Source organism: Xiphophorus maculatus, chromosome 17 (genome assembly GCF_002775205.1).
Source record: "Xiphophorus maculatus strain JP 163 A chromosome 17, X_maculatus-5.0-male, whole genome shotgun sequence".
NCBI lineage: Eukaryota > Metazoa > Chordata > Actinopteri > Cyprinodontiformes > Poeciliidae > Xiphophorus > Xiphophorus maculatus.
In genome coordinates, this window is record NC_036459.1 from 15,913,836 (window position 1) to 15,939,245 (window position 25,410).

General features: G+C 41.3%; 2 protein-coding genes and 1 pseudogene across 3 annotated transcripts; 2 read left to right on the forward strand and 1 right to left on the reverse strand.

Moving 5' to 3' along the window:
- Positions 1-214: 214 nt before the first annotated feature.
- e2f7 (E2F transcription factor 7) lies at positions 215-8,672 on the reverse strand. Of its 2 annotated transcripts, none has more exons than XM_023349989.1 (13): positions 8,079-8,672; positions 6,869-6,967; positions 6,405-6,713; positions 6,109-6,268; positions 5,785-6,024; positions 5,511-5,666; positions 5,281-5,424; positions 4,093-4,251; positions 3,896-3,980; positions 3,329-3,650; positions 2,653-2,818; positions 2,161-2,555; positions 215-1,518 (listed from the first exon to the last, which is right to left on the reverse strand). In XM_023349989.1, exons 2-13 carry the CDS (start codon positions 6,956-6,958, stop codon positions 1,363-1,365), a joined length of 2,382 nt encoding a protein of 793 aa, XP_023205757.1. In that variant the 5' UTR covers positions 6,959-6,967; positions 8,079-8,672; the 3' UTR covers positions 215-1,362. The 2 variants fall into 2 exon arrangements, with proteins under 2 accessions (XP_023205757.1, XP_023205756.1); XM_023349988.1 differs by having other exon boundaries at positions 3,329-3,653.
- Positions 6,645-18,150, forward strand: LOC102222520 (fish-egg lectin-like). The gene is made up of 8 exons (XM_005801199.2): positions 6,645-6,734; positions 11,268-11,408; positions 11,503-11,604; positions 11,962-12,087; positions 16,824-17,060; positions 17,152-17,360; positions 17,447-17,568; positions 17,651-18,150. The coding sequence occupies exons 2-8, from the start codon at positions 11,339-11,341 to the stop codon at positions 17,790-17,792; spliced, it is 1,008 nt and encodes a 335-aa protein (XP_005801256.1). The 5' UTR covers positions 6,645-6,734; positions 11,268-11,338; the 3' UTR covers positions 17,793-18,150.
- On the forward strand, positions 17,902-24,755 carry LOC111611877 (annotated as a pseudogene).
- The last annotated feature ends 655 nt before the right edge of the window (positions 24,756-25,410 follow it).

The window sequence follows — 25,410 nt, forward strand, 5'->3', positions numbered from 1 at the left end:
TCGTCACCACGGCCGGAGTGTGACGTAACGGCACGCGGCAGCACCGAGCCTCGGTTCGGCATAAAAAAACTGAACACGGCGTTTTAACACAATGCAATACCGCCGTTTCTCAGTAAGTTAAGACGTTATTGTCTTCTGATAAAAAAAACAAACAACAAAACTGCTTGTTGGCTGAATGGAATGTTGGAATGAAAACACACATGGAACACAAAACTAAAAAAAAACACCACATTTTATTAAAATTGAAGCTTGTGAAATGCATCGACGAAAAACCGGTACACTCCCAGAACTATGGAGAGCAGCGCTACAGCGAGAGAGCAACACAGAAACCCACATTCTGCTCGTCAACACCTGCTATTATTCAGGAATATTAACAACTGACATTAACCTGTAAAATAGAGACCCACACACCCACTGGTTAGAGTGGTGTGACAAAGTCCTGAATAAGCACCAGGATTTCTGTTGGGTTGACTGAAAGCAAGACCAACCAGTGGTTAAAGACAACATTCTTATCTCAGCTGTCAACATCCAACACTGTAAGGCTGCTGGATATGTGAGGACAAAGATTAAAAACACACAAGATCGATCCCCCTGTACGTCTTTTACAGTACTCTGATATAAATACATTTCATGCAGTACCAGTATTCAAGTACCTGAGAGCATCGTCACATTTCTTTCTTAGTATTAGCGCTGGGCTTTTGAGGCTTACCCTGAAAATAAAATAAGTAACATCCTCCTGAAGAGTAATATCAACTTGAAAGGCTGTAAACATTTAAGGCTTTAGTGATTTGTACAGAAATGTCTAAAACGAGGTCGTTCCTACCGCTAACCGAGAGCAGATTTCCTATTACACCTTCTTCATGTAACACAATACAATGGGGGCCAGCTAAAGATCTCTTTAAAACTAAATGCATATTACGTATAAATGTTTAGTGCTAAAAGAAAGCTAAGTGTCCCATTACAGCTTCTGTAATTAACATATATTAGCTAAAGTATAAATACTAGTTGGGCTTTTATACATAAAATAGGAAGAATTAGGTAGCTTGATCATGTATGGGAGGGAATATTAAGGCTGAATTAAAAAACAAAACAGAGCAGTTACCAATCCCCACCACGAGAGGGCAGTAGATTGGCAATACTGCTTGGCTAATTTACCGTAAAATGTCCTGGAATCGAACCTCGAGGCACATTTGATCTGCTAATATCTTCAGAGTGATACATAGTAAAAAAAAACCAAAAACTTCAGTCTTTTTGCTAAAAACATTTCTTCTCCCCTTTGTTTCCAGGTAACGTGAGCACCAAAAGCTTTCCTTAATGTTTCCCCACTTTAAAGTGGCTGCCTAAACGCAAACGCTCATCCCTTCATGGCGCCGCGGAGTGGCCGACGTCCAGTCTCCTCTGGGCGGAGCCTCTTTTCCGCGCGGCTGGCACGGCACTCACTACACTTCCCAGAGTTCCTGGGGTCTGGAAGAACTCTTTGGAAGAGGAAGCTGTGGTTTCCTTGGGTGTATGTGGAGTCTGTGAAAAGAGAGCAGAAGAAAGATGTGACTGGAGGTATGAGTGTCATTTATTAAGATAAAACTGTCAAAAAAAAAATACCAGCGATAATTTGGCCTGTTATTTAATTAATAAATGTCACGGTTTCAAACTAAATTAGCAAGCTAAATATTTATTTTCAAACCAAATACATACTGAGCAAACTAAAAATTTAGCTTGGAGCTAAAAGTTTAGATCCGTATCAAAAATATTTAATTAGTAAGGTAAAAACTTACCTCCAAGTATTTAGTTAGGAGCAAAATACCTATCTGGCTAATTAGATACTTGGAGTTGTAACGTTTATTAAAAATATGAATAACATGATGAAAATATGACTTTGAGAAGTTAACTCCAATTTTATTTTTCATCTGACAGGTTAAATAATCCAGATTATTTTTGACTGTGTAACCTTTCAAATAGAACCCATAATGATGGTGTGTACATAAAGCAATAGTTTAGTTCACTCAAGCCATTGGAAGGAAGCGTTCTGTTTGGACCAGACCCAAACAGAACTTTTTGACCAACAAAAAAAATGTAACATGCAGCATCATAATTCGGTACGAGTGAATTTGAAGACGGAAGCAGGAGAAAGAGAAAGACGGAGGTTCTACAGCCGGTCCGTACCGAAGGTTCTGGTGTGCTGACGCCGACGTTCTGTCTGGGCCCTGCGGGAGAGCGCGGCGTCCCCGCTGCCGACACATGGTGCCTGCCCAGTTCCGGAGCGACCGGCGATGGAAGATGCTGCACGCTGACGTCTGACGCCTCCATTACGCTATGAGGCGCCGTCCCCACCATGAAGGCGGCGGGGGACATCATGGTGGGCAGACTGAAACGCAGACCGCTGGGATTATCGGACGTTTGCGTCTGCTGTACGCCACCGGCCACCAGGGGGTAGTGAGAGAGTGCGGCAGAAGGCACCAGGACGAACGGCAGAGCCATGGTGGGCACACTGCTGGGAGGGAGAGACATGTTGGCTGCAGGCTGTCCAGCGGGGATAAGGAAGTTGAAGTTGTTTAATCCTGAATAAGAGACACGGAGAAGAAGGGAGCCTATAATTTCTTTATTCTTAAACGTTCATATTTTTAATGCCTGCTCTCTGAGTGTGGCATGTTTTACCTGCACTGTTGGGGACGTAGAGGTAGTGTGATGGCTGTGTGTTCTCCCCAATGCTGTTGCCAGCACGACTCTCTGTGGCCCTCTGCTGGCCAGAGGGCCACGATACAGCAGAAGTGTTGCAGGTCTCTGAGAACATTGCTGCTTCTCTTTGAGACTGAGCTCCGATCTGCGCAGAAACAAAAACAGGGATTTAGGATGACACTTTCATAAAGGGTTTCTGCAGGATTCACCAATTCAAAATAAAGACTTTTAAAAACCTTTGTAAGACCATTAGGAATGAAATTTAAGACCCGTATAATGTCAGAAATGTACAAAAGAAATGGACCCTAACCAATGGTTCCTGCCAATGGTTCCTTGCTAGCTAGCAACGGTATATTAGCAGCAAGTTTACGAGTAACTTCAACCGCCTCGAGTCACAGAACACAATGAGGAAGCAGCTTCAAAGTTTGCCTGACAAAAAAGTCCCACAAGAAAAAAAAAAGACTACATAGATTATACGAGATTAAATAATCCTGCCACCACAAAATGTAAGACCTGTGATTAGCATATTGTTTATTTAAAATAAATTTAAGATATTTTAATTAATTTTAGATGCATGAATTGAAGACTTTTTAAGGATGTGTGGACCAGAGACCTCTACAGGATTTAACCAAAACGCCACAAACTGTCCCCTCACCTTTTCAGACGTCTCTGAACCAGATTTGCTCTTCTTTTTCAACACCGCCTCCTCCTCCTCCTCACCTTCACCCGACACTCTTCTCCTCTTCCCCTCGTCCTCAGACTCCATCTTGGCTGACCTCTGACCTTCAGGCGCCCATTCTTGCTGCTCCGGCGGCTTGTAGAGCATGACGACAGAGGGGTGTGAGAGGCTGGGCAGGTAGGCCAGGCAGTGCGGGGAGGGGACGAGGAGGTGCTCAGGGCAGGGCTGAGTGGAGGCCGGGGGCAGGGAGCTGCTGGCGGTGTGTGTGAGCTGGGCGTACAGCGGCACGCTGAGGCAACTGCTGGACAGAAACAATACTGTATGTTTAAAATTGCCTAGTCAAAGTCCAAATCAAAACCCGAATGGGAACTAGTTTAATTTTCCTTCTGCTTTACTCTTTCCTGTTGGTTCGTCTCATAAAATCTCAACAAAAGGCATCGAACGCTGGTTGTAACGCAACAAAATGTGACAAAAATTGAAATAATACAAATTCTTTTACAAGGCGCACTCAAAACGTTTCAGAATGTTTTGGTACGAACTCACTCTGTGCTGCCTCCACACTGCAGCTGACACGCGGGACCGTTGGTCGTGGTCGTTCTTGAGTAATCCAAAGAGTGATTCTGGATACCTGCAGCGTGCAGAATATCAAGTTTAATTGTATGTTCTGAGCTAAAAAAAGAATAATAATTGGAAGAAAAAAAAAAAAACAGTCAAAGCCAGCATCCTCATGTGATTGGTACCTGCTAGGTGGTGGCGCGGGCTGCTGGGGGCGGAGCTGACCTGCCGCTGCACGCCGGCCGCAGCAGGTGTGACGGTGAAGGAGGAATGGCGTGCCATCTTTCCTTTCCTGAAGTCCTCGCTCGCTGCGGCCTCGCTCTGTGCGACATCCAAGGAGCTTTCTGTTAAAAAAAACAAACAAAAAAACAATGGCACGGTACCGGAATTTAGGCAAAGCTTTGGACATGCATGTCTGATGCAGATGCACCAATCAGAATGTTATGGCCGGCTTCCGATTGTTTTTTTTAAGCTTGGTTCTGATTTACCTTGAAGAGCTCTGATGTTTGACCAAAAGCTGTGAAGCAGGTTTACTACTCTAAAATAAAGGCTAAGTAATTATAGGGTTCATATTTCATGATGGCTTTAGCATCTTAAATTAGTTATAATGGCATGGTTAGCATTACTGAAACTGTGTGAATTCTTTGGAGAATGTAAATCCTTAACTAAACTCTGCATTTTGTGTTTCTCCATAAAAAGATCTACTTTGCTGTACTATGTTTAGCATTCCTGTTAGAGGTCAACTGATAAATTGGCCCAATTTCTTCAACTTTGGGAGATCAGCCGATACTTAAGAAACCGATCTTACCTACCTCAGCAAAAGTCTTAAAATCAACCCGACAAACCCACCCACAAGGTCACATCTGCACATGGGCGGCTAACAACAGAATCTCCGCTGTAGTCACCAGCTTAGCGACTTTAATATATTAGCTATATTTATAGCTACATTTATAAACTTTTCAGCAAAAATAAATTGTTATTGGCCAAATCTTTTTAAAGGTCGGCGATCGGCCAGAAAACTGCAGTCGGTGCGCCCCTACTTCCTGTTATCTCTTAGTTTTGCTCTCCTTCACAACCTGCATGAACAGGAGACATGCTTGAAAATGTCACAGGAAATAGTTTGGTTTGCTACATGCCTTAATAACTAAAAGTAGCTAATTTTGAGTCCTCTTCACTTAGTTGCAATGTCCGCATTTAAAAGTGTTGTTCTTAGTGCGACCAGGTTTGATGAGCTTTTTCATTTCATAGCCACTCAAGCTTAAAATAAGCTGATTCCATTCAGCAGATCTTTCCTTCCACTTTTCCATCAGTAAAATCCAGATGATCAGATATTTTCTTTGAGCTTTGTCTCTGAGCTTCTCTTTAACTCTTACCCATTTTTCCAGAGCTGCTGAATTTCACGGGCCCCAGCCACCTGAAGGCCGGCTTCCTGGCTCTTTCCTCTCTGACATGAACCTTCCTGATGAGCTCCAGGCTGGTCAGCACATTGGCGATGTCATACAGACGCCGCACCTTGGCTATACGGGTAAAGAAAATGAAACATTTTTAGGCTGTATTCCGATTTTGGACCAAAACAGTGCGACGCGTTGTGGTTCTTTCTTACTTTTGTACTTGCTGTGGCTCGAGGAGTCCTGGCTCTCCTCGATGAGGACCTTGGCCGCCGCGTCCAGGGTAACGGTTTGAGTTTTGGACACCAGGAAGAGCATGACAAACTTCTGGCTCATGATGCGCAGAGATTTGTCCTTTCTGTTGCCCCCGGCTGCAGAACGAAGCAGATTTAAGTTCACACTCAGGCTATTTGAGAAGAGGAAATATAAATTTATCAACAAATGCCTAAAACATTGGTATTTCTCTGATTGTCTTTTTTTGTTTTTTACCATTTCCTGAGTCTCCATCCCCTCCATCTTCCTCCCGGCTCAGTCCGGACCTCCTGGCCTCGGCGGGCAGGTCCATCTGCAGGTGGTAGCCCTGCTCCCGGCCCCTCCGCTGCAGCACCTCCAGCGTGCTCCACAGCCGCTGTCGGCCATACCAGGTGTAGCTGTTCTTGGCCATCCGGCCCACGATGGTCAGCGACTCCAGCACGTTGACGATGTCGTAGATCCGTCGGCGCTCCACTCCTGACAGCCGTAGTGGAATTTATGAAAACAGCCCCGGGTTGTAAAAAGGTAAAGCTGCTCTTCTGATCGCTTTCTTGCACTTACCCAGATTGGTTGCGACCTCATCCAGCGAGATCCATACGGGGCTGTGGGCTGGTGGGTCATCAGGGTAAAGAGCCAGGAACTTCTGGCAAAGCAGACCCAGGCTCTTCTCCTTCCTGCTCGGCTTCTTCTCTGCATCCTCCTCCTCAAAAGCCCCTTCAAACTAAGAAAACAAACAAAAATATATATATATATATATATACGTATATATAATAAGACTCCATGATTGTTTTCCATCCCTTAATACGTCATGTTTATCAAGTTTGAGCTCAGTACCAATCTTTCCAGGGTTCAAATACCTGAGTTGGGTCTTCTACCTCTGCATCCTCCACCGCTGGTTCTGAGTCCACCACCTGGTCCACGTCGTTCTCTATAGGTCTGAACAGAACCTTCTTCATCTCCCTGTCTCTGATGTCCGGGCTGGCGGCGCTGATGAGCACCTTCAGGTTGGCCGTGGGCGACCACGGCTCGGCCAGGCCCGCACACTTGATGGGAGTGATGTGGGCCAGGTCGGAGGTCGACGCCTTCCGGCTCACCAGGAAAACGGGAACGCCGGACTCTGACGGTTTCAGCGGGGTGGACCTCCTCCTCTCTAAGCACACGTTTTCCTGCAACACAGAGAGAGTTTGGTGAGAATCGGGAACGTTTGTGCTCGTTGTGCGTTTGCGTAAACTCAAAGTTGGATTGAAAACGTTTTGCCGGATTTTACTGGATGCAGTTGACTAGGCGTAGATTCAACAGTAAAAAGCACACCCAAGCCCACCTTTTCACCCTGTCTCCCATCTTCTTTAGGAACAGAAAAACTTTTCCCCACACTTGTGAGGTCTTTCAGTGCCAGGCATTCCACCTCCATTTGGAAAACCTGCCAAAAAAAAGTAACAGTGCTCAGACTTGAATTCACAAAGCAACATTTTGTTGCAGTTTATTACCTATGTAACAGCCTTTTTTTTTTGTTTGTTTGTTTCAAATTCAAAAATACTTTATTAATCGCGGAGAGAAATTGCACTTTTTCATAGCAATTCAGACGGCTGTGGGCAAGAAAAACGAATAAACGCTGCGATAAATACTAGTCATATTGTGCATCGCTGGTTTACACCTACAACTTTAACATTTCAAACGCGTAGCATGTTGGATAGTGAACTTGGGAGTTCAGCGACTTCTGGGTTTCCCTGTTGGATTTCTGATCTCACAGGGCGTCCAGAGAGCCTCGTTGTGCAATTACAACAGGAAGCCAATTCCACCGTCTTCCTCGATTTGCAACTAGAACCCTCTGGACTCGGATGCGATTTAATGCACAGATCTCAACTCTGACGTCTGAGAATAAATCTCCAAGTTGATCAAAACTCCAGCGTATTGACTTGATCGTCCCTCTTGTGATGTCATCGACCCAACTGAACGTAAACCAGGAATGGCACTTCTGTGTGCTTTTGAAAACCTTTTGTTTTAGCAAATCCTCCAAATGTGATCCATACGTCGCTACCCATCGGTTTTATCGTCACTGTACGTTGGTTAGTAATAAAGAAACCCGCCGCGGAACAGTAGCTTTAATGTCAGGCGAGACGTTCAGAAGAATTTGGCGCAAACATCTGGTAACTAGCGGGCTAACAGCAAGCTAATTCGCTCCCTTATTACCATGTTTTAAGCTTAACCTGCTGACATATAACCCGTGCCATGTGATGGAAACTTAATGTGTTATTACACTGCAACAAATCAAAGTTCAATCCGATCTGAAACGTAACTTATACCGCTAACGATATCAACCAGAAAAGGGCCAGTTCGGCTAAATTAATCCCAATTACTTGCACTACATGAGCTACCTATGAACTAAAAATACTTTATTTGTGACTTACACATAGCAAAAGAAATCAAAAATAACTTTAATGATCAACTTAGCTGAAGGTATTAGGTCAGTGGAGCAGCATACCACGACACAGATAACAGGAAGCAACTGGAAGAAATGCACAATTATTCACCTTTTTGTGACCGTTGAAATGAATGATGGGTTCCGATGTGGGTCACAGTCTTGTCACGGCGTTAGCTGCTTCAGCCAAGCATAGCCGCTTCTTTCCCTCTTTAAAATTAGCGGGCAACTCCTAGCCGCGTATGCGTGTCCTGCGTGTCATCCGGAGAGCGGACACCGTGTACTGCTGCCCCGCTTGAACAGCAACACCCGCTCAAGCTTGTTTTCTGGCGCTCTGTAGCAGCTGGATTGCTCCAGCCAATCGGGAACCGCGTTGGTTGGTGTCGTCACCGAGCTCCAGCCAATCAACAGCACTGCGCTCTGCGCTTCCTAGGGAGTGAGAGGCTGAACGACCACGCCTTTGATTTTGGTGGCGGGGCAGCCGGCGCGCTCATTTCAAGATAGGTTTTGAAAAAAAAAAAAGAAAAGAGGTCTCACTCTCTACGTGTTTTCGCACCCTGCTTCCCAACTTAGGATGTCGTCGAAGATCCCATTTATACAAAAAACCGCATCTGTCGACCAGACCTATGGCCATGTGACAGGTGCGTTTTTTTTGTGTGGAAACGGGATATTCAGCCATATCGAACACACACCCAATCTCCAGAAAAAGCCCGCAAAGTTGCTTCACAGAGTATTTATGATCTTGTTTATGATGAGCTATGAAACGCATTCAAAATATTGGGAACAAAAAAGTATTATAACGTATATCAGTGAATTACTGTTAAAATCCGTCAGTAATGCTTAATTTTTTTCGTTGAGTTTGCAACAAAAACACTACCAATACTCCAAATCACGTCGTTCTATTAAATACTTTCTTCATGGTTATTACCTTTATTAATTAGGGGACATTTGTCCGACAAAAATAACTATTTCGTACACATACATACAATTTGGACGCCAGGGCTTTGAAAAGAGTAACTCATCGTCCTTACCAACAATCTTTGCTCTTCTGCAGATAGTTTTGGGTTGCACTGCTGCTTCTTTCCAATTCCCACAGAGACGCATGGCCTACAAAAGCCTCTGATTTTAACTAATCAACGTGGCGTTTGTCTCTGCAGTGGGATGCAATCAACGGATGAAACTGAATGACAGATGGAAGTGAGAGCTGCCACGTGGGGATTTACACGGATGGCGCTGCCAATACCTAAACCATAGCGCGAAAAGTTGCAGCGGGAGGGAAACTAGAGGTCCCGCTCTGCATGCAAATAAATGTGGGAGAGAACGCGAACCCCTGTAGTTTGCATAATATCCACTTGATACGCCAAATTCGAGCACTTGGACTCTGACTATGGACGGAAAAAGCTTCTAATGTATTGTTTTCTGAAATATCTTATACAACTTCACTTCAAGAAAACCAAATTTATACTGCACTTCAGTATAAATTCTCTGTTCCCTCTATTTTCACACAACATAACCAAACGACCTGTCCCTGCTAGAGATAGATGGATGGACAGATGAATGAATGCTGAGTGATTAGAGTGTCAATTCAAATGCATTTACTTCAAGTTGACTTGGAAAAAGAAATGTATTGTTCATGTGTTTCTTGGTGTAAAGCGTCACATAAAGGCAGCCAGAGTTTCTGCCAAGTGCATGGCTTTTTGTTCTTTCTCTTGACTCATTAGTGATGAGCATCAGGTGAAGCTGATGGGAACAAGTTCAGACATGTTTGGAAATGTTGGTGTAGGTGGAAAAGCTAAATCCCAGATTACTTTAACTAGGCTAACAACACCTAGTAAAAGTGTGTGATACTCTTTAAAATGTTGCCAATTTGCCTTCACCCTAATCTTCAACTATCCTGCACAGATTCTCTATTACGTTCAAGTTGGGGCTCTGGGTGACACTTAAAATATAAACATTGCCTCACTCGCTGATTTCTTCTATTTTCAATGTCTTTTTTCTCCTCCATGGCATATATCACCCGAAAAAATATGTAATATCACAAAAATATATAGCTTGTGCATGATGATTTTATTAAGGGAATAAAATCAAACTGTTGTGTTTGATTTTAAACCTCATTCGTTCATGAAACGAATAATTAATAAAATTCAAGTTTCATGACATTTTATTTCTCTTTGTTAAAAAACAAAATCTGAAGTGAGGCAAAAGGAAAATAATAAACATTTCTTTGGTCTTTTACTAGTAGAAAAAAGCTTTGTCTTATATCAAAGTAACATGTATTTGACCCTTGCATGGATATTTAGCATATTTAGAAAACACTCTTTCTTTTATTTTTAAATTCATAAACATGATTTCTTCTGATGAACATCCAGTGTTGGACGTAAATGCATATTTTTTAACCTCTTCCATAGATTCAAGATGTTTGTCAGAAAGGATCTTAAAACCCGTGGCAACAAGTTAGACTCTTTGAAGTGACGAAAAAATAATAATAGTCATGAATAAACAGTGCTGGATCAGTAGAGCTGTGCCTGGTGCCCCAGCCAACCTAGAGCATTTTTTCCCTTGTTGATAAAACCATCACACTGTAAAGCAGGGGTGGGCACTCCTGGTCCTCGAGGGCCGGTGTCCTGCAACTTTTAGATGCATCTCTACTTCAACACACCTGAGTCAAATAATGAGGTCGTTAACAGGACTCTGGAGAACTTGACTGCACTTAGGAGGAGATTCAGCTGTTGGATTCAGGTGTGTTGGACCAGGGAGACATCTAAGAGTTGCAGGACACCGGCCCTCGAGGACCAGGAGTGCCCACCCCTGCTGTAAAGGAATAATTAAGTGCAACAACGACATCCTGCTAAACGAACAAACTTTCCCCCTCCTTAAATCTCCTGATGCACTCCCAAAACTGGTCGACACGACAACACGATAAAGATCCTTGCTTTAAAAGTACAAAGTAAATGAAACGCAGTGAGTTGTTGATTCTTTTAAAACTAAACCTCTTATACAGAAGATTAAAAAGTGAGAATATCTGGGACCTACTTTTCCGACGGCGTGTAGGGAGCAAACTTAGCAAGAGGGAAACGGCAAAGAAAAGTCTCAAGTTACAGGTATCTTTAGTTCAAGAGCTGAAAGATACAAAACAATTTTACTCAAAACCGAGGAAACTCAGAGCAAAACCAAATCTGCACTTATGAAATCAATAAGTTTCAGGAAGCTTATGTTGAAACTGTGGTCACAAGTTTCTTTATTCTGCCCATTATCTCTAATCATGGTATTTCCCATCAGGTGACATAGCTCTTTTCTGCAGTTTTCACTTAGCGTAACGACTGCAGCAGATTTTATAGTCGGTGCGAGACGACCAGCGCTGAGCATCAAGCAATGGAAGGAACTTATGGGAATTTGGATCCTAATGAACCCGTTTACAAAACTCCTACATGTAAGAACAGAGGTAAGAATGAAATAACAGAGAAATGCATTATGTATTTTATCATTATTATTATTTTTTTAAGTTAATATTAATAATATTAATTTTGCTTGCTAAGGTTCAAGCAGCTCCAAGAAGAGACTTTACCTAGAAGTTATTATATTTCTGGGAATCCTGAACGTTGTACTGCTGGCTGGACTCATCGCCCTCGGCGTATACTGTGAGTCTTCTTCTACTCATCTTAAATACTCTATGCTGCAGTAATACTAATGTCATCAGCCCCTTCTGAAATCAAATGAACTAAATACCAGGGTTTTAAAGGACAAAGCTTAGTGAAAATAAGTACGCCGTGTGTTTGATTGGTTTTCAGCGTTGGGCTTTCCGCAGAACGCAGCGGCAGCTCTTCTTCATTCGCCTCTGTTTGAGTTGACATGCTATTCCTGTTTTTAAAACCGCATACACAACAGTTTACAGGCACAGGCATGAATACGACCACAGCTATTAAGCTGTTTTCTAAGTTTCAAGTGAAAGTAAGATGATTCCTCTTTTCACAAACATGTTTGTTGGTATATTTCAGCTCGTTACCTGGCAGCACATCTTTCCGACATCAAGCACAGCCTGACCGAGGACACCAATGACAAGCTGTCTGCCGCTCTCAAAGCGAACCTCACCGAAATGGTTAAAGAACTACAATCGTCTGGAGGTTTGTCAAAATAGCAAAAAATCGTATTGAAATCACTAAGATTAATATTTTAGATCGTTGGACAGCTTAGGTTTTTGTTTTGCGTGGGTCCCCAGTGCAACAGAATGCAAAAACTATAAACACTGTTGCCACTCATATCAAAAGTGAGTGGCAACTCACTTTTGATGGAGTGTGGAGCTGCCACGGTCAAACAATGTGACTTCTATTTCAGATGTCGCGATACTAACTTGACTGCAGCTGTATTGCTTGGCAATGAGCATTTTAATAATAATCACAATGATAATATTTGAAATATTTCATTGTGACGACCGCAAAACAGGCAGGAAGAGACAAGGGAAAAAACAGAGAGGCCCGATTTCAAGGCATTACATTTCCAAGTCAGATTTGTGTTAAATCATGTTTGATATATTCAGAATGTTTCTACCAACTGAAAGTTACAGTAATTGATTGTGCAATAAAATGGCACTATGTGCCTGAAAAAAATACATAACAGCGCTCCTCTAATTAGACAGGAATATGTAACCTTTCATCTGGGCACATTTATTCAGTGGTGAAAAAAAATTCAAGGTTGAGAAATTAGTTTTAACAAAGTCAGCATGACGTTCCATTGGACTGGGGTAAAAACATGACATGACTTGTCTGTTACTTCTAACCACTTACCACCAAGAGGACCTGTAGTTATCTTGCCATCACACACAGTAAGCAGGACTAGAGGACTGGTGTAGGAGTCGTCAGTGTCAACTGTTAGAAAACTGTAACAAAGTGATTAGTGAAAGCTGGAAATGTGCATTTTTTATTCTTTAAATCACTTTGGAGTAGATCTGACCTTTCGTTTACGGTGTTATGTAAAAATCTGATTTATCTGTGGACCTAGCACCACTTTGTTAAGTCTGTATCAATCAATCAATCAATCAATCAATCAATCAATCAATCAATCAATCAATCAAATTTTATTTGTATAGCACATTTCAGCAGCAAGGCATTTCAAAGTGCTTTACATCATATCAAACACAGAAACACAAAGTCATGTAACATAGAACCAACAATCAAAACATGACATTAAGTCAAGGTTCCATCAATAAATTTGTAATTGATTAAGTTTCAAATACAATCCTAAACAGGTGGGTGTTAGTCGAGTTTGCATCCATAGAAGGTTTACCTGTTACACTCCTACTGTGTTATATGGAACAACATACCTGTTGCTATTTTTATTCCCACTCACAATCACAATCACACAGTTTAAAACGATGTAGACAGCATTTTAATGGGCTTCTGGCACAAGGCTCCATACACCTCTTTCACAGAATTTCGCTCTGGGACTCCTCCGTCCCTCACGGATTTTTGTGCAATTCTATGGTACCTGTTAGTGTCTAGAATTTACAGGGTTTGTGTTACGCGCAGTGACCTTCAGTCACTCGCCGTTTTTCTTCTGGCACCAGGTTCCGTACACCTCTCACGGAATTTTGCTCTGGGACTCTGTCGTCCCTCACAGATTTTTGTGCAATTTCAACATAGAATCAGAAATCAAAACATGACATTAAGTCAAGTTCCATCATTAAATTTGTAATTGATTACATTTCAAATACAATCCTAAACAGGTGGGTTTTTAGTCGAGATTTAAAGGAAGTCAGTGTTTCAGCTGTTTTATAGTTTTCTTTAAGTTTGTTCCAAATTTGTAGTGCATAGATGCTGAATGCTGCTTCTCCTTGTTTGGTTCTGGTTCTGGGGATGCAGAGCAGACCAGAACCAGAAGACCTGAGAGGTCTGGAAGGTTGATACAACATCAGCAGATCTTTGATGTATTGTGGTACTAAAACCGTTCAGTGATTTATAAACTAACAGTATTTTAAAGTCTATTCTTTGAGCTACAGGGAGCCAGTGGAGGGACTTTAAAACTGGTGTTATGTGCTCTATCTTCCTGGTTTTAGTGAGAACGCGAGCAGCAGCATTCTGAATCAGCTGCAGCTGTTTGATTGATTTGTTAGTCAGACCTGTGAAGACGCTGTTGCAATAATCAATACGACTGAAGATGAACGCATGGATGAGTTTCTCTAGATCTGGCTGAGACATTAGTCCTTTAATCCAGGAAATGTTCTTCAGGTGATAGAAGGCCGACTTTGTAACTGTCTTTATGTGACTCTGGAGGTTCAGGTCAGAGTCCATCACTACTCCCAGGTTTCAGGCCTGATCGCTGGTTTTTAGCTGTAATAACTGAAGTTGTGCATTGACTCTAGATCTATAACTCTAGATCGTTCCTCTTTAGGTCCAAAAATAATAACTTCAGTTTTGTTTCTGTTAAGCTGGAGAAAGTTTTGGCACATCCACACATTTATCTGTTCTAAGCATCTGTTCAGTGATTGGATGGGCTCTGAGTCACCTGGTGACATCATAATGTAGAGCTGTGTGTCATCTGCATAGTTATGGTAGCTAATATTATTTCCTGTTATAACCTGAGCTAGTGGGAGCATATAACTATTGAGTAAAAGGGGTCCTAGGATTGAACCTTGGGGTACCCCACATGTGACCTTTGACCTCTTTGATGAAAAGTTTTCAATTGAAACAAAGAAATCCCTGTTCTTTATGTAGGATTCAAACCAGTTAATCACTGGACCAGAGAGTCCGACCCAACTGTCCAGTCGATTCAGTAATATGTCATGGTCAACACTGAGGTCCAACAGAACCAGCACTGTGGTTCTGCCACAGTCCGTATTTATATGGATGTCATTGAACACTTTGACTAGGCCGGTCTCTGTGCTGTGGTAACCATGGAAACCAGACTGGAAGTAGTCAAAGCAGTTGGTTATTGTTAGGAAGCTAGTTAATTGTTTAAACAGCTTTTTCAATAACTTTGCTAATGAATGGGAGGTCAAAGGTCGGCCTGTAATTCTGCATTAGTGATTTGTCCAGATTGTTCTTTTTTATAAGTGGTTTGATTACTGCTGTTTTCAGAGCCTGGGGGAAAACGCCTGATGAGAGCCATGAGTTTACTATTTGGATCAGATCAGCAGCAATAACAGGCAGAACTTTCTTAAAGAAATGTTCTAGAGTTATAGATCTAGGACATCCAGACAGCAGGAACTGGAGTTTAGTTGACTTATAATTTCCTGTAAGGTTTTATAATTAAATAGTTGAAATTGGGTCATTTTTCCTGTATTTGTTTTGTTTGGGCCACAGCATTGGTACTGACTTTATAGTGGATGTACAGATTAATGCTCTGATTTTTTTAATTTTCTCTGAAAAGAAGCTGGAAAACTGGTTGCAGGCGGCAATACATTGGAATTCATGCGGTAACGTCACAGGAGAGTTTGTGATTCTGTCAACTGTTGCAAATAAAGCTCAAGCATTGTTAATGTTTTTGTTTATGACATCTGCAAAGAAAGCCTCTCTTGCATGTTTTAGTGTTAAATGAAAGTTACGTAGTCTTTCTTTATAGATGTCACAATGAACGTGGAGTTGAGTTTTACGCCATTTTCGTTCTGCCCTACAGCAGAGTTGTCTTGCAGATCTAACTGTTTGTGCATTCCTCCATGGAGATTTCTTCCTACCAGACACAACCTTCATTTTAATTGGGGCAATGGAATCAATAATATCTGAAACTTTAGACTGAAAATCATTTACCAACTTATCTACATCATTACAGCTTAAGGGTGAGGAAGAAGAGTAGATTTGATGAAAAGTTTCTGCTGTGTTTTCAGTGAGAGAACGTTTTGTGATGGTTGCTGTTTGTCCAAGTGAGTTAAAAGATAAAGAACTTTTAAAGATAACAGGAAGTGATCCTACAGGGCAACATCAGTTACAGAGAGATAGGAAAGATTCACACCCTTACTGATAACCAGGTCCAGTGTGTGTCCTTGAGTGTGTGTTGCTTGTTTGACATGTTGTCTTAAACCAAAATTCTCTAAAATATTAGCGAGCTTTTTTGCCCCTCTGTCTTGGGGGTTGTCAACATGAATGTTGAAATCACTGACAATTATTAAACAATCATAATCAATACATATGAGAGATAGAAGCTCATTCAAGTCAGTAAAGAAATTTTCCACAAAAGTTGGAGTTTTGTATAAAGTTAGTGTTAGTTACTGTAGATTATTATTAGATTGTTATTAGCTAGAATTATCTAGTAATAAAATCAGAATAAACTGACTTTAGAGCTTATGTGTGCTCGGTTCTAAAAAAAAAAAAGATATACAAAAACCCATATCAGTGAAAGTGATAACTATTTAGTTTTTAAGAAAAACCCTATGCATTGGTCGACCACTTGCCTGTTTTGTCCAATAAACCTGAGGTTGGTTTAGAACAGGGGTCTCAAACTCCAGTCCTCAAGGGCCGCAGTCCAGCAGTTTTTAGATGTGCCACAGGTACAAAACACTGGAATGAAATGTCTTAATTACCTCCTCCTTGTGTAGATCAGTTCTCCAGAGCCTTAATGACCCAATTATTCTATTCAGGTGTGGTGCAGCAGAGGCACATCTAAACATTGCAGGACTGCGGCCCTCGAGGACTGGAGTTTGAGACCCCTGGTTTAGAATTTCCTGGCTGTGTCCAGCCTCAGGGGCCATGGAGTGAAGCCAAAGGCCTGCCTTGGGCCTCCCAAACATCCTACCTTGTTCAAATAGTTTTTGCTTTGCTATCAGGAGGTCATGGCTGTGTGAAGGATTGACAGAAAATGACATTAAAGGCAAATTTATGCACAAAATGTGTGTTATGGCTTTATTTTATGAGTTGGTTCTTCTCTACAGGTTGGACCTGCAGCGCTGCTCCGCAGCAGTTTCCTGCAGCCCAGATCGATGCTGGCCAGGGGATGGTTGTGATGACAGACAAAAACTCCAACGCCTTCTTCTTGAGTGGATCAAGTTGGTCCAAACTGGGCTCTGTGCCTCTTAAGCATGTCTCAGTGGGACCTCCAGGGATCTGGGGAGTCGACCGGCAGAATGAAGTCTATAAATTTGTAGCCACTGATTTCGTTCCTACTCGTGGTGAGTATTATGTTTCAGAGCCAGATTTTACAAGTTGGGCCTTGTTCCCATTTTCATTCTTTTTTGGTGATGCTGTTCTTTGTGTCTTCAGGTCTGGAGTTAAAGCAGGTAGATGCAGGAGGACAAGGTCAGATAGTAGGAGTTACCATCAGCGACAGCATCCACTGCCTGAATGCCAACAGAGCCTCATCCATAAAGGAGCTCATGAACTGGAACACCATGAGTGGTTTGTTGATATATTACAGCTGTGCTCCAACTGGATGCTGGGGTGTGAACTCAGAAGAACAGATCTACTTCATGGTAAACTTGTGTCTTCAAGCTCTTGCTGTAGCTCCTGCTATAATATTCACCGATGGGCTTGTTGCCATCTTTGTTTACTTTGACAGCAAATGTCAAACTCCTGCAACGAGCCTGTATGGAACCGCATAGGTGGAGCGGCAATCAGTGTCGAAGTTGGGAGTGACAGAAATGTCTTTGTTGTAAATCGAGATGGACAGCTCTTCGAAAGGTAAAGCCCACCTATACATTTGTGTTCCAAATGTGGAAAGTAAAGAGATAATTTACTTTAAAAAGCACCTTCTCCTTTCCAGAACTGGCATCTCTGGCCAAGTGCCACAGGGCACAGGTTGGAAGAAAATTGAAATGTCTGTGAAGATCAAACACGCCAGCTATGACCTTGGGTATCTGTGGCTTGTGAGTGAGACAGGTTTCATTGTGAAATGCACCAAGTAACCAGGTGGAAGTCCTCATTTGAACCTTTTCTCTTTTCATGACTTCTTTGCTTCAATCCTATGTGTGCTTTATCATCAGCCTTAGAACAGCCTGGGCCTCCTGTTTAACCATGGTAGGAGGTTTGTAATGCGGCATTTTAACGCCTCAATATGTAAATAATGTAATAAATTCTGGCTTTAATATGTAATGAAACATTTTTACAACCACAGTATGTAAAATGCAAAATGTAGTAAAATCTTTGAACACATATTGTAATAGTTTCTGTTGCATCGTGCATGATTCCAAAATGTGGAGGTCGCTTTTTTTTTTTTAAATGATAATGTAATAATGTGGTACGTTATGCAATAAAGTTCCATTAACCTTGTATTCATCCTGATCAACATTCTTCTAATAATAGTCGAATTGCATTGCCTTTGTATTTGAAGTTTTGAAACTTTGAAACATTTAGAGCGTCTTAAACAGCATGGGTGTTTGATTCTTGGGACTAATCTTTGTGTTACTTTCCCAACCTGGAAGATATAAAAAAATATGCTCTTTAACATCATACACAGCTCCTACTTTTTTTTTATTTTATTTTTTTACCAAAAGTCAAATACTAAGGCCACCTCTTATGAACTTCACAAAATCCTTGTTGTACAAAAATCCACAACATCACACCTACAGTTCAATAAAGCCTCTCTTCCATTTGCTGGGAAAAGTCCAGAAATAATGACAATCTGCTGTTACGAGATCTACCGACCAAAGCCTATAAAAGGCAGCCAGAATGGCCTGCTAGCTACAGCAGACTCCACAGACTCGTTTGGCTCTCTACTTTTCTTCTCCCTTTGTAAAGTTTTAATATATTTGTTACGTCTTCTCGTCCAGATTTTTGTTAGAGTATTTTTTTTCCCCATGACAGTTCTGTAAACTTTTCTATTAGCGCATTAGTATCTCATTTGATGGGAGTTGGCTCCTCTGATTCACTATAAACCATTAGGTCGTAGAGTGAAATGTGATGGTCGGAGACTTTGAGATGTAAGTTGGCTTATAGAGTTCTCTTTATTTGAAAGGTCCTCATAGATGAGGCTCACCAGCAGGAGCTGGTGACCAGCGCTCCAACCCTCCACCGCCCAGAAGAATCAGCCAAACCCTTAAAACCCAACACCTAGACCTGACACTAAAGTCACTGACCGAAGAAGTCGCCGAGCCCCAAGAAAGAAGAACCAGCTGGAAACAGCTACAACTAGACAGACAGAACAACCAGTAAAGTGTCATGGATCATCCCCATTAGTGTTGAGCACAAAGGTTATGAAAGTGAATTTGTTGTTGACAAAAAGGTCCGGAGAAAAATTCCCAAGAACTAGAGGTACTTGTGGAATGACGCAAAAGTTATGATATTGGGAAACAATGCTAGATCAGGAACACTGTGCAAAGAGTACCTGCCAACCCAGAAGCATTTTTGTAACGAAATAATTAAGTGCTGCCACTAAAGCAACAAGACCTTGTTAAAGTATAGGAAACAGAAAAAATGTCATCCTTCCATTAACTCCCCTGAAACACTTTCAGAACCAGTTGACAGGCAGGGATCTGGGGAGTGGACCAAAATGACACAGTCTACAAATTTGCAGCTGGGAATTTCTTTCCTACTTTTGGTGAGAAATAGAAACAAGTTTTACTGGCCCGGTTCAATTTTTTCAATTGTTTCGTGACACTTCTCTTTGTCTCTTCAGAACAGGATTTAAATCTGGTTGATGCTGGAGGAGAAGATCAAGTAGTGGGACTTACAAACTTCTACAAGATCTACTGCCTGAATGCCACCAATGCCTCATCCATCAAGGAGGCGTTTGTCTGGAACTGGAACACCCTGCAGGGGGAGCTGATGTATTTCAGCTGAGGTCTAACTGCATGCTGGGGAGTAAACACACATCACCAGACCTACTTAACGATAAAATCATGTCTTTCAGCTTTTGTTGTAGCTCCTGATTTAAGTGTTGATGGTCAGTTTGTCAGCGTCTTTGTTTTCTTCAACAGAAAGCCTCACCAAACTCCTGCAGAACAATCCAGTCGTCCGTATGTAGAAGTTGGACGTCGTGGAAACATCTTGGCATTTCTGATAAAGTTGCACTGGGCACAGGTTGGAGTCAAATTGAATTTTGTGTGCCCATTAAGCACATGAGTTACGACCTGGGCCGTCAGAGGCTTTTGACTGAGGCTGATGTCATCTTGGAGTACACCAAGTTTTTAAAACTGTACAAGTCAAATTTCCAATCAGGAGTTTAACAATGGACTCTTTCATTCATCAACAGAATGTGTTTTGTCAGTCAGTTGTGAATGATAGTAGTTCTGTCAGGCTAGGTTTTTTGTTTTTAGCTAAATGAAACACAATACTATCAGGATTTATACATATAGTTCCAAAGTAGATGTTTCTTGAATACACTTTATATGGTGACATAAAAGATTGTTTAATTTGCTACACTAAAGCCAGATGTTCTACTCTAGAGTGAAACTAACTTGACATAGATATGCTTAGTAATCTGCTTCATCTTCCACCCAAACGCCATAGGCCATAATGTTGTCATCACTCACTTTTCCCCAAATACTTGTTAAACCATTCAAGTCTCATAGATCAGACCTATTAGTTTGCACCATAAAGGTCATATGAGTAAACCTGTATTTAACTAAAGGCCAACAGCAAAGTTATTGTTGGCTGTACATTTGGAGTTGCTCATCAACACAAAGCAGGAAACTGCAAATTTGCCACAATCTTCTTGCTAGTGCTGACTTATTAGTCTACCTACTATGGCAGTTGCTCCTTGTAATATTTAACTAAACTAACTCAGTAAAATGATTGAAGAAGCTGCTTCAACAATTAGTTTCTTAACAATGACCAGCTGCTTTGATGTCTTTCAGCCTGGTTTCCGTTCTCACCACAGTACGGAGACTTCAAAGTGTTCAATGGCATCCGTATTAATACGGACTGTGGAAGAACCACAGTGCAGCATTTGACACTATTGACTATGACATATTAAAGTGACTGGAGAGTTGGGTTGGACTCCCAGGTACAGCAGTTGAGGCACAGCAATCTTACATAAAGAGTAGGGACTTCTTTGTGTCAATAGGTTACTTCTCATTGGAGCAGACCAAAGTCACATAAAGGGTACCTCAGATTTCAAATCATGTGGCCCCTTCTATTTAATATATAGATGCTCCTGCTAGCTCAGATTATAAGAAGTAATAAGATTAGTTACCATAACTATGCAGACGATACACAGCTCTACATTAGAATGTCACCAAATGACTTTGAACTCATCCAAGCACTGAATAAATTCGAACAAATCAATGCATGGAGGTGCCATAATTTTCTTCAGCTGAACAGGAACAAAACTAAAGTTATCTTTGGATCTAAAGAGGAATGATCTAGAATCAGCACACAACTCCAATTATTATAGTTAGAAACTAGTGATGAGGTCTGAAATTTGGGTGTATTGATGGACTCAGAACTGAAAATTCAGAGACACATAAAGACTCTTACAAAATTGGTCTGCTATCACTTAAAGGACTCCACAGTTGAAAGACTAAAGTCCAATGGTGATCTTTGGGAATGTAGTAACCTAACTTTATGGTAAGTTCATCACCAGGTAGACTTGATCAGAGGAACATTGCTACCACCTTCTGTTCATTATTATTATATTAGCAAACATGTCAGTCCTCAAGTAAAGAAAACCAACACATTTTACTCAAGCTAGTTGTTAGATATTATTTGGTGAGGCAACTTGTTTGTGCACAATGGTGGGAATTCCTCATAAAAGATGTAGAAAATACCCACCAGCAAAGATAAAATATTCATTACATATATACATTTAAAAAAATCAAATGAGGGGATTGTGAGGAGTGTAGACTGGTGTAGACTGTTCTGTTCCCCCGGTCACCTGAAAGGTCAGTCCTATCAGCATGACTCATCAGTCTTGCTCAGTGGAACAATGTTCTCTTCAAAGGTCACCAAACTCAAACTTTGTGTAACAAGTGTGGGGAACAATCTACTCAAGCATCTGCGGGTCGTACTGGACAAACAAGTCAGATTCATAAAGAGGCATGTTCCACCTGTTTGCTGGTGGTATTGTATTAATTAGAGGTGAAAGTCCTGAATGCACTGATGGACAAAGGCTTCCCTCCCCTTCTTAATGTAATTCAAGATACTTAATGCCAGTTTAAGCAGTATTGAGAGAACCTTTGATGGTGTAATTGGTTTAAAACATAGGTTTTCTGCAACTTTCAGATGTGTCTCTGCTGTAATCTATCCATTTGAATCAGATGTGTTGAACACATTACAGGACACTCAACCTCGAGGACTGGAGTTTGACACCCCTAGTTCAGAGGGTGTAATGTCTTAAAAGAGCCACAAGATGTCCCACTTGAACAGAAGCAGTTCAGTCCCAATCATGGTAAAAGGCAAAACTGAACCCAGTAAACCTTTATTGAAACTGTGGATATTTCTTTTCAGATTTATTGTAAGGATTTTTGAGGGTATCCGTACAGAATGCAAGTGATGCTTGCAATCCATTCCAAAGAAATTGCTCATAGAAACTATAGTTTTGCATTTTTGCCTTTCAGAACAAATATTTCAAAGATTTTTTTGCCCTCAGACTTATACCACACAAAGATCTGAATGTCTTAAACCTTGCTGACAAGAACCAAACACAGAGGATCAAATTAAACTGTCACTAATTTCCTTTAAACTTTAACACCAGATGTTAAAGGTTAAATGTGGATGATCTATTCAGATGCTGCTGTTCCATGAGATTGTTTCTGCAAATCTGTTTATTTTGTAGCCCTGTAACAGAATGTACTGTGAGCAAAGGAAATAAGAACTATGACTGCTGGATGTCATAACAAGGTTATTTTGTCACAAAGACCCTAGTAAGACCACTTTTTTTATTGCAACACAGAGGAATATCTTTGCTCATGATTCTAAAGACCAGTGATAGACCAGTGTAGCACTCTGTGACAGGTTCGAGGATGGCAGTTGTAACAGCCTTGAGACCAATAACAGTCAGAGGTCAGTTCTGTCAATGTCAGATTAGAGTAGATCAAAAATGCCAGAAAAATGTACCGTCAAAACAGCTCTTGAGTTCAAATCGTTCTATCAACTGTCCAAGAATCCATGTTTATCCTTTTACTCTAAATTTTTACAACGGTATGTTTTCATTTATGTTGGTGCGGACTTGGCTTTTTAAGATAAATTTTGATCCCACCAAAGCATGGACATCACAAAATTTGACCTTGTTTCAATGCTGCATAATTTACAGTACTTAGCAAAAATGATTTAGATCACTTGAGCTTTTATAAATGTTCACATTATAGCCCCAAAACTTTGGTTTCTTGGTGTCCTGCATGGTTTAAATGTTTGCTGGGTAAAGTGCATCTTAGATGCATCCCAGCTTAATGACAGACCCATCTCCAACTCTTTATTGACGTTAAAAAAAAAATCTAGGAGAGTAATAGACCAATAAATCGACCCTTTTAAAACCCAACAACAACAAAAACCAAAACAAACAAAAAAGGTTTGACCATTTTCAGGCTTTAGAGTGGTTTCTGCAACAAGTTCATATTTAAATCTAAAACCATATGATGTGAGGGACCACAGGAAGGTAGGACTCAGAATACCACATTTATATTATTAATATGGTAATTTTGTGCAGTCTTATTGTTCAGTTAGGCCTGCTGAATATACAAAAAGACTACACCTTTGATAAAATGTTTAAATTTTAATTTTTTTTAAAAATACGAGACTGTTTAACAGTATTTATATGTATCTGATGTAGTATACTGGTAAACTCCCTCTAATTTAATTGACTTCCACACTCCAGTCCGATAGGTGGCGGTAAATGCACCTTAAGTTGGTTTGCCAACCGTCAATAAAATTGAATTCAATAAAACTCAGTACTCAGTCAATAAAACTCAGAGAAAGAGCCACATTTCACCATTTGCTGGTGGTAATGCTTACCAAAATACACGTTTACCAACTACTAATGAACTCAAGAAGTGACATGCCAGGAAGAAGAGGACGACTTCACATCCAGGTGTTTCATATAGACATAATAAATAAATGTTATTGTGTCTATCGTTTAATATACGACACTGAGACTGAGTTGAGCGGTCTCGAGCCACGAGTCCTCCTTGGTGTGGAATGGTAAATAAATTGCGCTAGGGGTTCCGCTAGCTAGCTCATCAAACTTGCTACTGTCCAGTCTGCTTCTCTATCCAACTGGTGTTTGGTTAAACGTAGGAAGAAGCAAAATGAACTAACTATCTTAAACGTTCCTGGACAGGGCGCGCGACTCTCGGAAGTTCATTATGGCGCGAGCCCCATGGGTGGCTACGGGAGCTAATCGATATTGAATTGGAAAAAATTAATAAATACAGTGCATTGACAAATCAATACTTTTACCTATCCCTATCAGTTATTCATTGTGTTAGACTTTAGACGTTGTACATACGTAAATATGTTGAAACAGAGCGCTTCTCGTAATTAAAGAAAGAACCGTGGAAGGATTTCTTCACCTAGGTACTGTCTCCAAGTCAGCAGGAACACATTTCTGTTTCAAAATATTTTTTTCCTAGCTAATATCCTCTTTTGTAGAAAGAACGTTTGGGCATTTTATTACAACCATTAAAGTTAAAATGGCTTGAACTAGATAACTGTATTGGAAGGAGACTGCTGTCCCCGTGATACGTCATACCCCAGTTTTAACCTTGTAATTTTGTCTCATCTTCCAGGGACACTCCCTTGCCAGTGTAAATGGGCACAGCGCTCTGGGACAGTATTTCAGGATTTTGTCGCACATCAGCGCCCCCTCGTGTCCGCCCAGGCAGCTGCAGTGCCCCGCAGAGCGCTGTGACGGGCTCGGCGCTCCGAGCTGCGCATCCCGCTACCTCTCCCCGCGCCTCAGCAGGAGCAGAGCCTCCTCTCCCGCAGACAGCTGAGCGGAGCACCCGCCGTCTCCTCCTCTCTGGGAACACCTTCTTTGGAGATACAAAGCAGCTCGCTCCTACACTGCTGCTGCTCCTACAGCCGCTCTCAACTGGCAGAGGGAAGAAAGACCTGCGATAGAGGGAACCCCCCTCCTCTGTTCTGCTTCTGTGACAACGGCAGAAACCAGGTAAGACAATTTGCCATCTGTTTGCAGCAAGTGAGGAGTTTCTAGTTGTCAGGGGCTTTTTGGGGAAGAAAAAAAAAAAGCAAAGCCAACGCTCTGCATGGGTTGTAGCAGGCAGGCTGCACCTGCTCTAAATAAGCATAAGCCAGTTAATTTCACTCTTCCAGGGTTCTGACATATAAACCAGGTGGTTTGTCAGTTGAAAAACAAAGAATATTAATAAAAACCATGCTTGAATGTGTTTATAATCATAAGGAAACACGTTGGGATTGTAGTCTTACAACGAAAGCGGAGGTTACCCCACTTTATGCTCCTTAAACATTTTAGCACTTCTCGTTCTACAACTTTGATCTCAGTAAGATGTGCATTTTAAGCGCCTTGCAACAATTTATGCCACTTTTTTTACACAGTTTGTCACAGATACAGACTTTACTGTATATTATTGCCGTTTTATGTGATAGATTGGCAGAAAGTAGTACATG